At 41.3% G+C, this 16,441-nt stretch overlaps 1 protein-coding gene across 1 annotated transcript in view; it reads right to left on the bottom strand.

Annotated features, from left to right (window-relative positions):
- The window catches only part of PMS2 (PMS1 homolog 2, mismatch repair system component), a 24,190-nt gene extending 7,986 nt beyond the window's left edge, over positions 1 to 16,204 (bottom strand). Inside the window, exons 1-7 of the mRNA XM_070761217.1 lie at positions 15,928 to 16,204; positions 13,692 to 13,825; positions 13,470 to 13,556; positions 11,822 to 11,924; positions 9,932 to 10,115; positions 8,502 to 8,669; positions 7,206 to 7,303 (exon numbers count right to left, since the gene is read on the bottom strand). Of these exons, the coding sequence (XP_070617318.1) occupies positions 7,206 to 7,303; positions 8,502 to 8,669; positions 9,932 to 10,115; positions 11,822 to 11,924; positions 13,470 to 13,556; positions 13,692 to 13,825; positions 15,928 to 15,944 (791 nt within the window). The 5' untranslated portion in view covers positions 15,945 to 16,204. The remainder of the gene's footprint in view (positions 1 to 7,205; positions 7,304 to 8,501; positions 8,670 to 9,931; positions 10,116 to 11,821; positions 11,925 to 13,469; positions 13,557 to 13,691; positions 13,826 to 15,927) is intronic.
- Between the last annotated feature and the right edge of the window lie 237 nt (positions 16,205 to 16,441).

Below are 16,441 nucleotides of genomic sequence, written 5' to 3'. Positions count from 1 at the left end.
CCTTTCTTGCCACAGTTGTTAATTTAAGTGACCGTTTATTGATCAGAAGGTCGCAAAAGAGGATCAGATGACCTCGGGACACTACAACCGTCATAAATACGAGTCAACTGTCAAGCGTGTGAATGACAACCCTGAAGCTGACCTGACCGAAGCCATTTTGAAACTTCATTGTTGCTGGAGTTTTGTAGGCAAAGCAAAATACTTTCTCTTGAGAACCAAGGGACATTCTCACACCTGGTCAGAGAGAGGAGGAGCAATGTTACCAGGCGACCAGACGACACCTTGATTGGACCATGTGATTGATTGTTTGGGGAAAAAAACTTTTAATTAGGTAAAAACTGTGGGAACCTTCAGAGTCGGTTTTCACCAGTACTGTGCCAATATAATTATCCAATAAAGCTATTCTTTGAGGAATATACCTGCCTCCGAGTTTTGTTTGATTTGGGTGTATTATTTGGAACCCTGACAGTGAATTTTGAATTTAGGTTCTTCAGTGCTGTTGTAACTTTGAAATGCACCTCTGCCGTCAGGCATGGGGGAATTGAGACATCTCCCCCGGGCCTATACAGTTTATGCATGGTATGTTTGTGTGTATGTTTGCTTTTTAATAAGGGGTTTTTAGTGATTCCTAAATTATTAGATTTGTTGTACATTGTTTTATTGTTGTTGTGAGCTGCCCCGAGTCTGCAGAGAGGGGCGGCATACAAATCTAATAAATAATAATAACAATAACAACAACAACAACAACAACAACAACAATAATAATACAAAGAACTGGTGGGATCATAAGCCCGAAAAAGTGGTCGAAAATGAGCAAGCAAAACTACTGTGGGACTTCCGACTTCAGACTGACCGAATTCTGAAGCATAACACACCAGACATTGTGATCGTGGAGAAAAAGAAAGTATGGATCATCGACATCGCAATCCCAGGAGACAGCAGAATTGAGGAGAAGCAGCTAGAGAAATTAGTGAAATACGAAGATCTAAAAATCGAGCTGCAACGACTCTGGCATAAGCCCATGAAAGTGGTCCCAGTGGTCCTTGGCACGCTGGGCACAGTGCCAAAGGATCTCAGGGGACATTTGAAAACCATCGGAATTGATAAAATCTCCATCTGTCAATTGCAAAAGGCCGCTTTACTGGGATCGGCAAACATAATTCGCCGCTACATCACGCAGTCCTAGGTGCTTGGAAGCGCCCGACTGGTGATGAAATACGAAATCCAGCATAGTGATCTCATTTGCTGTGTTGTACTGACATAATAATAATAATAATAATAATAATAATAATAATAATAATAATAATAATAATAATAATAAATGAATGATTGTAAGTTGAGGACTCTGTATAACAAGAAAAATATATACCGTATTTTTCAGAGTACAGTACAGTATAAGAGGGTGAAAACTTGGGTACGTCTTATACACTGGATGTAGGCAACTCGACTTCCTACCTTCAAGGTCGGTCAGCTTTTGATTCACCACCAATTTATTAACGTCCGTGCCAAACATGGCCATCAAGGATGTCTTTAGGATTGCTAATAAAAGCTTCTCTTCCTGGAGCAAGATCTGCCTTTTATCCGGAGTCACGTTGATGTCCACGCATCCTGAAATGAAAAGCAACTCCACGTTCTTTGGTTATCTTTCTCTTTCTTTGTACCTACCGATGGGCTCCAACATTCAGGCTTATTATGATAATTAGGTAGTATTCTATCTTAATGCTGAGCCCCAACAATCAGATGCACACCAATTGTCTAACTAATAAAAGGATTTAATATTTACAAAAGTCTCAGTATTGTAGGAGTCTTAAAAGAGTCTTTTCAAAAAGAGAAGCAAATCTAGCAAAATGTTATCAGTTGGCCAAAATCCCAGGATAATATTACCATTTGTAGCAAGAGTTCCAAAGAGAAGTTCGCAGAAATTAACTGGAAGACTGAAGCTCATTAGTAAAGGTAAGAATGTTCTCTTTTGAAATCAAACTGAATGCAGGTTTTGTGGTTAGCTCTGCCCCAGCTCCTGCCCCAAGGACTGTGGATGTGGGTGAGCCAGCCACATGCTGCAGGCCTGGTTTGCCCCCGGTGGAATCTGATGATGAAGGCTTCTCTGACCAAGAAGACATGAGTGACAGGGAGGAGGAGAGTGTGGCAGACAGCTCAGAAGGAGATCAATTATCTAGCTCCTCCTTGGATTCAGAACAAGAGTTAATGATACAGCCACGCATGCGGAGAGCGATGCATAGGCAGCAACAACTGCGAGATTATTATCAAAGAAAATGAGGCCACCTGTGGTTGGGTGGGGCTGTGGTCATTAGTGAGGCTGCTATAAATAGCAGCCTGTGGGTTTGGCCATTGTGGAGGATTATCTGATCCTAGTGTTTCGTGACTGCTTTACTGACTTTGACCTTTTGTGTGCTGATTTTCCCCCCGGCTTTGAAACTAAGCCAGAGCAAAGTATGTTTCACTTTGTGAAAGAAGAAGGACTGTGAATTGCCTCACAGCTGCAAGATAAGTATCTCAGAACTGATAAGGGACTTGTACCAATTACCAGTTTGTTTGGAGACGAGTGCTCTTTGCTATACCAAAAGAGGGCTTAGGTTAAGGGAATTTTCATTATAAAGAACATTGTTTTGAATTTTCAAACGTGTGTGTGTGTCTGAAATTTGTACCTGTGAATTTTTGGGAGGAGTGTACCAGAGAGCCCGACAGAACAGCAAGTCAAGACTATTTCTAAATGAACAATGTTGTTTTCTGCAACAAAGCCGGGCATGCCTCATCTTAAATAACCCATTATCCAGCAGGACTACTCATGAGTGATTCTTCTTTTAGCCAACCATTCCTGTCTTCTAGTTGTTCTCTCAACTCTTGCATCCAGAATAGGCTCCTCCTCTTACCCCGAGTCACTCATGACAGGAAATGCAAAGTCATTCCTGACAGGAAGTACTGACTCACTCATGACAAGAAGTGCAGAAGTTGTTCTGACCCTGAGCCCTCATCACTTTCACTGTCACTCTCAGGTGCCAGAAATACAGGACGCCTGTCTGTCCCCTCCACAGGCTCTGCGTCCTCTGAGTCCATAATTATTTGCTTATCAGAATGTTATTGTTGAATTAGACGTTTGCCAGGTTGACAGATGCAGATGAGTCTTGTGTTTAAACGGGAACCTTTATTTCTCTACTTCAGCACCACAGCTTCAACTCAGTAAAAGAACAGCAACCTGGCTTTGACAGCTCCTTTTGTAGTGGAGCTGTCGAACAGCCATCCAATATGAATGCTTTAATTTCCTGCTTGTCGGCTTCTTGTGCTTTAGCCAATCAGGCTCTAGCAGCAGTCTCCTAGGCCAGGGGTAGGCAAAATTGGCTCTTTTTATGAGTTGTGGACTTCAACTCCCAGAATTCCTGAGCCAATCATGCTAGATCAGGAACTCTGGGAGTTGAAGTCCACATGTCATAGAAGAGCCAACTTTGCCCACCCTTGTTCTAGGCGAGTCAGAAGTCGAGGACTTAACAGTTATGATGATAATTAAGCAGGCCAAATCATCCTAATTTAGAAAAAATAGGAGCCAACGGTGGAGATGATGATAAAACTCACCAGATTCTGCACGGATGTTAAGAACAATAAACGGATATTGGTGCCTGTTATACATATGATAGATTTCATTAATAACTTTGGAAACCTGTTCAGAAAAAAGAAAAAACAACAGACGTCGGTTGAATTTGGTTGAGATTTAAAAAGATATAATGCCCCCTGAGTGACAGCAGTGATTCACTAAACAACTGTTTAGTGGTTGTAAAATGGGGCAAAATTCACTGAACGACCTAGCAGAAATGTTGGGCTCAATTGTGATTGAAAATTGAGGACTTGTGTGTAGAAGAGCAGAATCAAGAGAGTTATATATGTTAATGTTACATATTTTGACTGATGCTAGATTTTGCACAAAAATAGGAAGAACAAAGAAACCCCCTCAAAGGAAGAGATATTGCATAAAATACTGTCTCGTGATGAAATGGACAGACTTACGATGGATTATATATAGTGGAACCCCGACATAAGAGCTGCTCTACTTAAGAGCAACTCGAGATAAGAGCTGGGAGGGGAGAGATATTTTTGTTCTACTTACAAGCCCAAATTCGAGATACAAGCGCCAAGGAGCTGTCTCCTGAAGCCAAACACTAACTTCCGCGTTCGGCTTCAGGAGACAGCTGTGAAGCGGCGCGCGTGTTTTAAAAGGTTGCAGCCGGCCTGGGGGGCTTGGGGGGGGTGCTTGCAGCTTTCTTTCTTGCTCTTTTTCTTTCTCTCTTTTACCTTCCCTTCCTCTATTTCTTCTTTTCTTTCTCCTTCCCACCTTCTTCCCTCCCTCCCTCCCTTCACTCATTCCTCTCTTACTCTCCCCTTTCATAAGTTTCCTTGCTTCCTTCCTCTGTTCCTGTCCCTTCCCTCTTTCCTTCCTTCCTTCCCACCCTCCGTCCATTCATTCACCCATTCCTCTCTTGATCGCTTAAAGCCGGTCCCTGGTGCAAAAAGGGTTGGGGACCTCTGTCCTACAGGATTGGGTGGCAGAGAAGTTGAACATATGTAAATTTAAAAGTTTAAGAAAGTTTACAAGTTAAGTGAAAGAAACGTCATTATTCATTTATATGTACATGTACATTTCTTCATTAAAAACATGTCTTTCTGCATAATTTAGACTAACTTTGTGAGTTTTTTGAGGGCTGGAACCAATTAAAATTATTTACATTAATTCCTATGGGGAAAAGTTGTTCGAGATAAGAGCTGCTCGACTTAAGAGCCCAGGTCCGGAACGAATTAAACTCGTATCTCGAGGTACCACTGTAATTTAATTTAATTTAATTTAATTTAATTTAATTTAATTTAATTTAATTTAATTTAATTTAATTTATGCCCAACTCCTGAAAGACTCTGGGCAGCTTCCAGCAAGAAGAAAAAAACATTTAGAAAAGCAATTCAAACAGTTTAAAACCCCTTAAAATATCATACATATCTTTATGGGTCCGAATCTAAAGTTGTGTCATTGATCAACGGCCCCAGGAATTGAAAGATAGGAATGAATCAGAATACTTTGAAATCTGAAGTAAATTGTACCACTGGTGGTGAGAATCGAGGAGGACTGTCGGGATTATGAATTAGCAATAAGTTGGAAATGTATATATTCTTATGTTAGCGAATAGGGAAAAAATGAATTTAGTACTGTACATAAAGTTGGGATATATTTATACAGAGAGAAAGAATTGTATTTAGGAGGAGAAATAACTCGATGGAAATGTTTAAACTGGAATGTTAGGTCATGCCCATGTTTTTCTTTTTAAAAATTGCATTACAAATTAAAAAAAACTTTTTTAAAAAAAGAGAGAGGCTCTTGTGAATTATCTTCATTTAATGATTCCATAATGCCTTGCAGGGTAGATTCTGGGCAACTGAATGGAACTAGCAGAGTGTTTGAATGGCCCATTGCCTTTCCTGTTGCCAATGCGGAGTTCTGTCCAGCAGGTATTATTATTACTATTACTATCATTATCATTATATGCACCAAGACAAATTCCTTGTGTGTCCAATCACACTTGGCCAATAAAAATTCTATTCTATTATTATTATCATTATCATTATTATTGTTGTATGCTGCCCTCTCCGAAGACTCGGGGCATCTCACAGGATGCAATATAAACCAGTGAGTACAAAAACAAATCTAATTAATAAAAAAACTACGTAAGCTAAAAAACCCAATATATTAAAATAAATCAAATTCAATCACGTCATACATCACATTTATTGGCCAGGGAGTCTAGATCTAATTGCTCGAGGCCTGGTGTCATAAGTGAGCCTTGAGTCTCTTGCGAAAGGCGAGGAGGGTGGAGGCAGTGCGAATCTCTGGGTGGAGCTGATTCCAGAGGGCCGGGGCCCCCACAGAAAAGGCTCTTCCTTTCGGCCCCGCCAAATGACATTGTCTGGTTGACGGGACCTGGAGAAGGAGATATACTATAGTCTAAGTGTGCCCCTGGGATCGAACTCACAGCCTCCTGATTGTGAGGCGAGAGCTCCACCTGTAAGCCACCGCACCACTCCAAGAGAGGGTCTCCTGCAGGAGAAATACATACCTTTCCTGGGTCGCAGGGCCGCTGGTTAATAAAAAAGAACTGCCGATCCGTTGTGCTCCTACCGTCGCCGTGATTGCACTGCGAAACAAATCCTGTGATCCTTTAAGAGAATCCCACAAAAACAAAGCAGACCCAAAAAGTTATTTAACATGTTTTAACAGGGATAAAAACTACTGCACTAGCTCCAGAGCATCGTATACAGTATTAATTAATTATCTATCTATCTATCTATCTATCTATCTATCTATCTATCTATCTATCTATCTATCTATCTATCTATCTATCTATCTATCTATCTATCAGATTTGTATGCCGCCCCTCTCCGCAGACTCGGGGCGGCTAACAGCAATAATAATACAATGTAAACAAATCTAATATTTAAGTTAATTTAAAACCCCAGTTTAGAAACCAATCTTACATACTGACATACCATGCATACATTTTATAAGCCTAGGGGGAGGGAAAGTCTCAATTCCCCCATGCCTGACGACAGAGGTGGGTTTTAAGGCGCTTACGAAAGGCAAGGAGGGTGGGGGCAACTCTGATATCTGGGGGGAATGGGTTCCAAAGGGTCGGGGCCGCCACAGAGAAGGCTCTTCCCCTGGGTCCCGCCAAAAGAACATTGTTTAGTTGACGGGACCCGGAGAAGGCCAACTCTGTGGGACCTAACTGGTCGCTGGGATTCGTGCGGCAGAAGGCGGTCCCGGAGATATTCTGGTCCGGTGCCATGAAGGGCTGTTTCCTAACAGTAATGTTTCCCAACCTTGGCAACTTGAAGATATCTGAACTTCAACTCCCAGAATTCCCCAGACAGCATTCTCTGGCTGGGAAATTCTGGGAGTTGAAGTCCAAATATCTTCAAGTTGCCAAGGTTGGGAAACACTGGTATACAGGCATACTTGAGGGTGGGGTTTCTCTCGTAATTTTGAGCAATTGCTAAGCAATTCGTCATAAGATGAGAAGTACCTTTTGTGTGTGTGTGTGTGTATGTTATATATTGTATATATGTTGTGCCCGGTAGCTCTGGCTTTTAAACCCAAATGAAGAACAGGAAAGCATTCCAAGAAAAAAAAAATCAGATTTTTTTCCACTTACGTATAAAACTTAGTGGGCAGAGTAGAAACATTCAAGCCATATTCTTCGCAGACTTCGTCGCTTGGCGGCAGTTGTACAAAGGGAATCAGAGTTTGTACCTAGGAACAAAATAACCACCTATAATGAAACTGAATTCCCCGATCCTCTAATTCAGCGGTGATCCGTGGACCATTGGCGGCCCGCGAGAACATTTTGGTGAAAGAGTTAAATAAGGTTCAGGAGGGAAGTGTTTTTAATAGGAAAGTGAACCCGAGAGGTTAGTTGGGGGAAAGATCGGAAGCAACGTGAGAAAATATTATTTGACTGAGAGTAGTAGATCCTTGGAACAAACTTCCAGCAGAGGTGGTTGGTAAATCCACAGGAGCTGTATTAAAACATGCCTGGGATAAACATATATCCATCTTGTTGTGGTTAGCTCTGGCCCAGCTCCTGCCCCAAGGACTGTGGATGTGGGGGAGACATCCACATGCTGCAGGCCTGTTTTGCCCCCGGTGGCTGATGAAGGCTCCTCTGACCAAGAAGACATGAGTGACAGGGGGGAGGAGAGTGTGGCAGACAGCTCAGAAGGAGATCAATTATCTCTCTCCTCCTTGGATTCAGAACAAGAGTTAATGATACAGCCACGCATGCGGAGAGCGATGAATAGGCAACAACAACTGAGAGATTATCAAAGAAAATGAGGCCACCTGTGGTTGGGTGGGGCTGTGATAATTAGTGAGGCTGCTATAAATAGCAGCCTGTGGGTTTGGCCATTGTGGAGGATTATCTGATCCTTGTGTTTCGTGACTGCCTTGCTGACTTCGACCTTTATGTGTTGATTCTTCCCTGCTTTAAAACTAAACCAGAGCAAAGTGTGTTTCACTTTGTGAAAGAAGTAGGACTGTGAATTGCCTCCTAGCTGCAAGCTAAGTATCTCAGAACTGATAAGGGACTTGTACAAATTACCAATTTGTTTGGAAACAAGGGCTCTTTGCTATACAAAGAGTGCTCTGTTTATTTGCATTTTCGGTATAAAGAACATTGTTTTGAATTTTCAAACGTGTGTGTGTGTCTGAAATTGTATCTGTGCATTTATGGGAGGAGTCTACCAGAGAGCTCGACAGAACACATCCTAAGATAAAAAGCAGGAAATAATATAAGGGCAGACTAGATGGACCAGGAGGTCTTTTTCTGCCATCAATCTTCTATGCACCACACGTTATGAGGGCTCTTCTTCATACTCTCTGAGCTTGGTTGTTTTCTTACAGGCATTTTTCATCACCCAAACGAGCTAATATCATCGGCCTCGTTCTTTACCTGTTTGTGTCCAAATATGGCACCGATGTTTTCTTTTAAAGTAGAATTTCCGCTGGTGGACACTATAGCCTGCTTCTTCCCTTGACCGACTTGGTTGGTGCAGTTAATTCGAACCCCGGTGCTAATGATGCAGTACGCTTGCAGGATCTGGACCATTTTTGCAAACTCCTTTTGGGCAGGGAAAAGAGAGAAGAAGAAAAAAAGTTACACTCCTTCGGGTGTGTAAGAGAACGGGGGAGAAAGGTGAATTTTTCCAAAATTTAGTATTGAAAGAAGAAATCAACGTTATGCATTTAGGCTGAAAGCCCAATTTAAATGGAAAATTATGTTTAATTATGTTCGGAAAGTTCAGATCGTGCAGAATGCAGCTGCGAGAGCAATCATGGGCTTCCCAAGGTATGCCCATGTTACACCAACGCTCCGCAGTCTGCATTGGTTGCCGATCAATTTCCGGTCACAATTCAAAGTGTTGGTTATGACCTATAAAGCCCTTCATGGCATCGGACCAGAATATCTCCGGGACCGCCTTCTGCCGCACGAATCCCAGCGACCGGTTAGGTCCCACAGAGTTGGTCTTCTCCGGGTCCCATCGACTAAGCAATGTCGCTTGGCGGGACCCAGGAGAAGAGCCTTCTCTGTGGCGGCCCCGACCCTCTGGAACCAGCTCCCCCCAGATATCAGAGTTGCCCCCACCCTCCTTGCCTTTCGCAAGCTCCTTAAAACCCACCTGTCGTCAGGCATGGGGGGATTGAAATTTTCCCTTCCCCCTAGGCTTATAGAATTTATACATGGTATGCTTGTATGTATGAGTGGTTCTTTAAATTGGGGTTTTTTAGATTGTTTTTAATATTAGATTTGTTTACATTGTCTTTTTATATTGTTGTTAGCCTTCGGAGAGGGGCGGCATACAAATCTAATAAATAATAATAATTATTATTATTATTATTTAATTTATATCTCAGCAAAGTCGCCCCGAGTTTTCGGAGAGGGGCGGCATATAAATCCAAGAAAGAAAGAAAGAAAGAAAGAGAGAGAGAGAGAAAGAAAGGAAAGAAAGAAATGAAAGAAAGAAAGGAAAGAAAGAAACTAAAGAAAGAAAGGAAGAAAGAAAGGAAGGAAAAAAGGAAGGAAGAAAGGAAAGAAGGAAAGAAAGGAAAGAAAGAAAGAAAGGAAAGAAAAGAAGAAAGGAAAGAAAGGAAGGAAGAAAGGAAAGAAAGAAAGAAAGAAGGAAAGAAAGGAAAGAAAGAAGGAAAGAAAGGAAAGAAAGAAAGGAAAGAAAGAAAGAAAGAAAGAAAAAAAGAAAGAAAGAGGGAAAGAAAGTCTGGCAATGCTTTATTCTCAGCCTGCGGGACTTGCCCTGGTTTCAGTTCTTCAGGAAGCGTCTTTCGTCCTGCCGGGGTTAAAAAAAAACCAAGGTGAGTGGTTCGTACCTTCTTTATGTTTCGCTGAAATTCTTTGTGTCGAACCGGCAAGGTAAGAAACAGCTGTTGGACGCTGACGGTGGTTCCCTGCGGCCGGGAGAATGGGACTCTCCGAGTGATGTTCCCGCTGTGCTCAAACTCCAGCCGGGTACCAATATTGGCAGACTTGTGACAAGTGACAATGGAAACATTGCTGCGTGCAAAGGAATGCAATTGTTCTCATGGTTAATAAGGAAATACCGATGCAGGGACATACTGTTGGTTATGACCTATAAAGCCCTTCATGGCACCGGACCAGATTATCTCAGGGACCGCTTTCTGCCGCACGAATCCCAGCGACTGATTAGGTCCCACAGAGTGGGCCTTCTCTGGGTCCCGTCAACTAAACAATGTCGTTTGGCGGGACCCAGGGGAAGAGCCTTCTTTGTGGCGGCCCCAACCCTCTGGAACCAGCTCCCCCCAGATATCAGAGTTGCCCCCATCCTCCTCGCCTTTCGTAAGCTCCTTAAAACCCACCTCTGCCGTCAGGCATGGCGGAACTGAGATATTCTTTCCCCCTAGGCTTCTACAATTTATGTATGGTATGTCTGTATGTCTGTCTGGTTTTATAATAAGGGTTTTTTAGTTGTTTTAGTATTGGATTGCTACATGCTGTTTTTATCACTGTTGTTAGCCGCCCGGACTCCACGGAGAGGGGCGGCATACAAATCCAATAAATAATAATAAAATAATAATAACAATAATAACAATAACAACAACAACAACAACAACAATAATAATAATAATACTGTACTGTATATTCCAGAGTATAAGAGACATCTTTTTCTTCCCTAAAAGAGGCAGAAAATTTGGGTGTGTCTTATGCAGTGGTACCTCTACCTACAAACGCCTCTACTTACGAACTTTTCTAGATAAGAACTGGGTGTTCAAGATTTTTTTTGCCTCTTCTCAAGAACCATTTTCCACTTACAAACCCCAGTCTCCGAAACTGTAACTGGAAAAGGCAGGGAGAAGCCTCCGTGGGTCCTATCTAGGAATCTCCTGGGAGGAAACGGGGCCGGAAAAGGCAGGGAGAAGCCTCCATGGGGCCTCTGTAGGAATCACCTGCGAGGAAACAGGGCCTCCACCCTCCCTGTGGTTTCCCCAATTGCACGCATTGTTTGCTTTTACATTGATTCCTATGGGAAAAATTGCTTCTTCTTACAAACTTTTCTACTTAAGAACCTGGTCACGGAACGAATTAAGTTCGTAAGTAAAGGGACCACTGTATTTTCAGGAGTATAAGATGCATCTCTGGAGAGGGGCGGCATACAAGTCTAATATATTATTATTATTATTATTATTATTATTATTATTATTATTAATCATTTATCATGTATGTATTTATCATGTATTTTACTATGTGTGTGTATATATATATATGTGTGTGTATATATATATATATGGGTATGGCTAGCTGATGAGGCCAAAATAAGGCCGAAATAGATCTATCCTAGTCTCCCTTAATTTTCAAATTCAGCTTAAACATGTGACATATATATATATATATATATATATATATATATATATATATATATATATATACACACACCCCCACTAAAACCCTCATTGTGTATTGGACAAACAAACAAACAAATAAACAACTAAGCAAACAAACAAACAAATAAATAAATAAAGTGGCTGGTAATTTAGGTATGTCTTATAATGTAGCTTCTTTTCCCAGCCCCTAACTAGGTCACGCCCCTAGGAGAAGAGTATGCTGCTTCATTCTTGGTTTGTACATTAGTGGTGGAAGAGAGGATTTGGGGGTGTATGTAAAGAAATGGCAATGAATGGAACCAGCATAAGATTCACCAATTGCTTTGCCTAGCACACTTCCCGCATGGACCAGCTTCTTACCTTAAGGCACACAAAGAGCTCAGGGCTTCACCTCGAAAGCCAAAGGTTTCCACGTTGACGAGGTCAGAGAAATCTTGGATCTTGGAAGTATAGTGCTTCAATGCTGGAAGATATTTTTTTTATTAATTATTATTATTATTTGGAAAAAGTTTATTAGAAACATAGAAGATTGACGGCAGAAAAAAGACCTCCTGGTCAGTGTTCCCTCTAATTTTTTGGGGGGGTGGGCGGAAAAGTATAGTGTCTGAGCGGCAGTCCCTTCGGGACTGGGCAGCACAGAAATAATAAATCAATAAACAAACAAACAAACAAACAAATAAAAAACCCACCCTGTTTTGCCTCAGAGAATTTCAAAATAAAATACTGTACTGTGTGTCTATAACAGTGAGCTCATAATAGGGCAACTCTATCAATATCAAAATGCCACTTAAATAGTTGAGCTAGTTTCAAACTAGATTTTGATTTTCTTTCTCTCTTCCTTAATCCCATTATTTTTCTTTCTCTTTTCCTTCCTCTCTTTTTTCTATCTGTTTCTCTCTCTTCCTCTCTTCCTCTCTCTCTCCTTCCCTCTCACTCTTTCCCTCTCGGCTTCTGGGCAGGTTTGGAAAACTCTGAGTTGATGATGATTTTTAAGTGAGCGATTGCTCACTGCTCAGCTTAGAGGGAACTATGCTCCTGGTCCATCTATACTATTTCCTGTATTTTATCTTAGGATGGATCTATGTTTCTCCCAGGCATGTTTAAATTATATAAACATTAAAAAAGACAGTACATAATCTTTTAACCTCTGTTTCGTACTCATTTACATTAACATTGTATTGTACAATGTCTTAAGTCAGACAAACAAATTATAGAAAGAAGAACAGATATAGAAAAAGAAACATAGAAACATGTAACAAAACACATACGCACACACCACATAGGTGTCTATCTCTTCCTCTTATGTTATTCTACAGCATTTGGTACCAATGGATATTTGGAATGCTGGAAGAGGTGAGAGGAGGGACGGACCAGAAATAGGGTGTTCTGATCCAGCTCCCAAACACGACAAACCCTCTGTACTTTAAATCAATGATTCTTTTATTAGCAGCTCCAGCAAAAAGTTTCTCTCTCAATGCAGGCTAACAAGTCTGTCCAGCCAGGAGATGAATAATTGTCTGCCACATCTGTTCATCTCGGTCCCCTGCCTGTTATCCCGAAAGTTAGGGTGGGACCACTAGCAGCAGTAGCTCTTCCATCCCAAGGACCAGCCCATAGATTTCCACTGCTCTCCTCTCCTCTGCCTTCTGTGCATTCGTATGTCAGGCAAAGGACCCAGCTGTTCTTCCTCTTCTTCATCAGCCACCCCCAGATCTGGGGGCTGTTGATTCTCCATCTGAGGGTTGATGGATGGCCCAGGTTCTGACTCTGTGTGTGTGTGTGTGTGTTTTTTCCCCTCTCACAGCTCTCAGACCTTGCTGCTGACCCTGACTCCCCTGTCTTCTCTGATTTGGATGCTGGAGAGCTGCCTTGTATAAGATGCACCCAAATTTTCAGCCTCATTTAGGGGGGGGGGGAAGTGTGTCTTATACTCCGAAAAATATATGGAAGAACTAAAGTATTAATTGTAAATAATACTAATAGACGAAGACATAGAAATACAGCATACTCAAGCCTGCAAAGTTATCCTCTTCTACACCACAACCGTTATCAGAGACTTCAATAAGATCCGCTCCGTAATCTTTAAGCTTCACTTCTATAAATTAAAAAAAAACCAAATAATGAAGATTAAATCTCTATGATTTCCTGCTTCCTTCCTTCCAAATACATAGTAACAGCCTGACTAAAACGGTCTCGAGTTCTAGCAACTTTCAAACAACACGTAACTTACCGACGTTAGTAGCGCCAGCATCGAGGCTGTTTTCCACCAGCTCTTTTACAGCGGTACATAGATTCAGCACCACCTGGCCTGAACAAATCTGATGAACTGATCGGCGATCAATTGGTTTGATCGGTTTTCCCATTCTTTAAAAAAAGACAAACAAAGGTTTCGGGGGGGGGGTGTTACACTCAGAAAATATTGCTTCTGCTTTCGGACTGTAAAAGTTATACCTTCATTCTGAAATTCCATTCCAATTAAAATGTCAAATTATAATAAAATAAAGCAATGTAAAAAATACATTTACACTGAAATTCCATTCCAATTAAAATAACAATAAAATAAAGCAATGCAATAAATACATTGACACTGCCATTCCAATTAAAATAGCATAAAGTAATAATAAAATAAAGCACTGCAATAAATACTTGTACACTGAAATTCCATTCCAATTAAAATAGCATCAAATAATAATAAAATAAAACAATGCAATGCAATAAATACACTTGCACTGAAATTACATTCCAATTAAAATGTCAAATAATAATAAAATAAAGAAATTTAATAAATACATTGACACTGAAATTCCATTCCAATTAAAACAGCATCAAATAATAATAAAATAAAATAAAGCAATTCAATAAATAGAATAGAATTTTTATTGGCCAAGTGTGATTGGACACACAAGGAATTTGTCTTGGTGCATATGCTCTCAACATACATAAAATAAAATATACATTTGTCAAGAATCATGTGGTACAACACTTAATGATTGTCATAGGGGTCAAATAAGCAATGAAGAAGCAATATTAATAAAAATATTAGGATATACGCAACAAGTTACAGTCATACAGTCAACATGGGAGAAAATGGGTGATAGGAATGATGAGAAAAACTAGTAGAATAGAAGTGCAGATTTAGTAGAAAGTCTGACTGTGTTGAGGGAATTATTTGTTTAGTAGAGTGATGGCGTTCGGGAAAAAACTGTTCTTGTGTCTAGTTGTCTTGGTGTGCAGTGCTCTGTAGCGACGATTTGAGGGTAGGAGTTGAAACAATTTGTGTCCAGGATGTGAGGGGTCAGTAAATATTTTACCCGCCCTCTTTTTGACTCGTGCAGTATACAGGTCCTCAATGGAAGGCAGATTGGCAGCAATTGTTTTTTCTGCAATTCTGATTATCCACAGAAGTCTGTGTCGGTCCTGTTGGGTTGCAGCACCAAACCAGACAGTTATAGAGGTGCAGATGACAGACTCAATGATTCCTCTGTAGAACTGAATCAGCAGCTCCTTGGGCTGTTTGAGCTTCCTGAGCTGGCGCAGAAAGAACATTCTTTGTTGTGCTTTTTTGATGATGTTTTTGATGTTAGGTGACCATTTTAGGTCTTGAGAATGATAGAACCTAGAAATTTGAAGGTCTCTACTGTTGATACTGTGTTGTCTAGTATTGTGAGAGGTGGAAGGGTGGAAGGGTTTCTCTTAAAGTCTACCACCATTTCTACGGTTTTGAGTGTGTTCAGTTCTAGATTGTTCTGGTCACACCACAAGGATAGTTGTTCAACTTCCCATCTGTATGCGGATTCATCATTGTCTCGAATGAGTCCGATCACTGTTGTATCATCTGCAAACTTCAGTAGTTTAACAGATGGATCGTATGAGATGCAGTCATTAGTGTATAGAGAGAAGAGAAGTGGTGAGAGTACACAGCCTTGGGGGGCACCTGTGCTAATTGTACATATATCTGATGTGATTTTTCCTAGCTTCACCTGCTGCTTCCTGTCCGTTGGGAAGCTTGTGATCCACTTACAAGTGTGTTCAGGTACCGCTAGCTGATTTAGTTTGGTTAAGAGAATGTCCGGTACGATGGTATTGAATGCTGAACTGAAGTCCACAAAGAGGACCCTGGCGTAGGTCATTGGAGATTCAAGATGTTGAAGGATGTAGTGTAGAGCCATATTAACAGCATCATCTGTTGATCTATTTGCTCCGTATGCAAATTGCATGGGGTCTAACAGTGGATCTGTGATGGCTTTCAAATGGAACATTGACACTGCCATTCCAATTAAAATAGCACAAAGTAATAATAAAATAAAGCAAAGCAATAAATACATTTGCACTGAAATTCCAATCCAATTAAAATAGCATCAAATAAAAATAAAATAAAGCAAAGCAATGCAATAAATACACCTGCACTGAAATTCCATTCCAAATAAAATAATGATAAAATAAAGCAAGGCAAGAGATACACTTACACTGGAGTAAATTCCATTCTGTTCGCTGAAGCAATTTAAGCCTCTGTTGCCTGCTGACTTTTCAAACGAAGTATGCAAACAGCATGCAAATGAGCCCAAAGGCGCGGTCCGGATCTTCCCCGCCCATTTCTACCCGTCAATCAATCTCCCTGAAGGGTATCCAGGATCGGGCCGGAGCCCCAGCCGAGTTCCCCGAACTCCCTTCGGAACCCGCAGCCGAAATGCCCCGCTTCTCCCCGGGGGAAGCAGCCTCGTTTCCTTACGCGAATCCCTCCAGTTTTCCCAAGGCTCGCGATGCCTTCTGGGTAGAATTCGTTTCCTCCAATCACCGCGGGGAAGCTTTCTCATTGGTCCATCCAACGCACCAATCGGGAAGGTGGAGCGGAATATTAGCAAAGTTGAGCATAGTGAATGGGAATCGGTGTGAAACAAACCACCACTTCGGGTACGCCATGGAACGCGCCTGTAGCTTCCAGATGCTGAAATATACAAAGCGGTGTTTTCTCAAGGAACT

The sequence above is a fragment of the Erythrolamprus reginae genome, chromosome 9, assembly GCF_031021105.1.
Source record: "Erythrolamprus reginae isolate rEryReg1 chromosome 9, rEryReg1.hap1, whole genome shotgun sequence".
In the NCBI taxonomy this organism is placed as follows: Eukaryota; Metazoa; Chordata; class Lepidosauria; order Squamata; family Dipsadidae; genus Erythrolamprus; species Erythrolamprus reginae.
The sequence above is the reverse complement of the archived record's forward strand: the minus strand, read 5'-3'. Positions and strand labels throughout refer to the sequence as shown.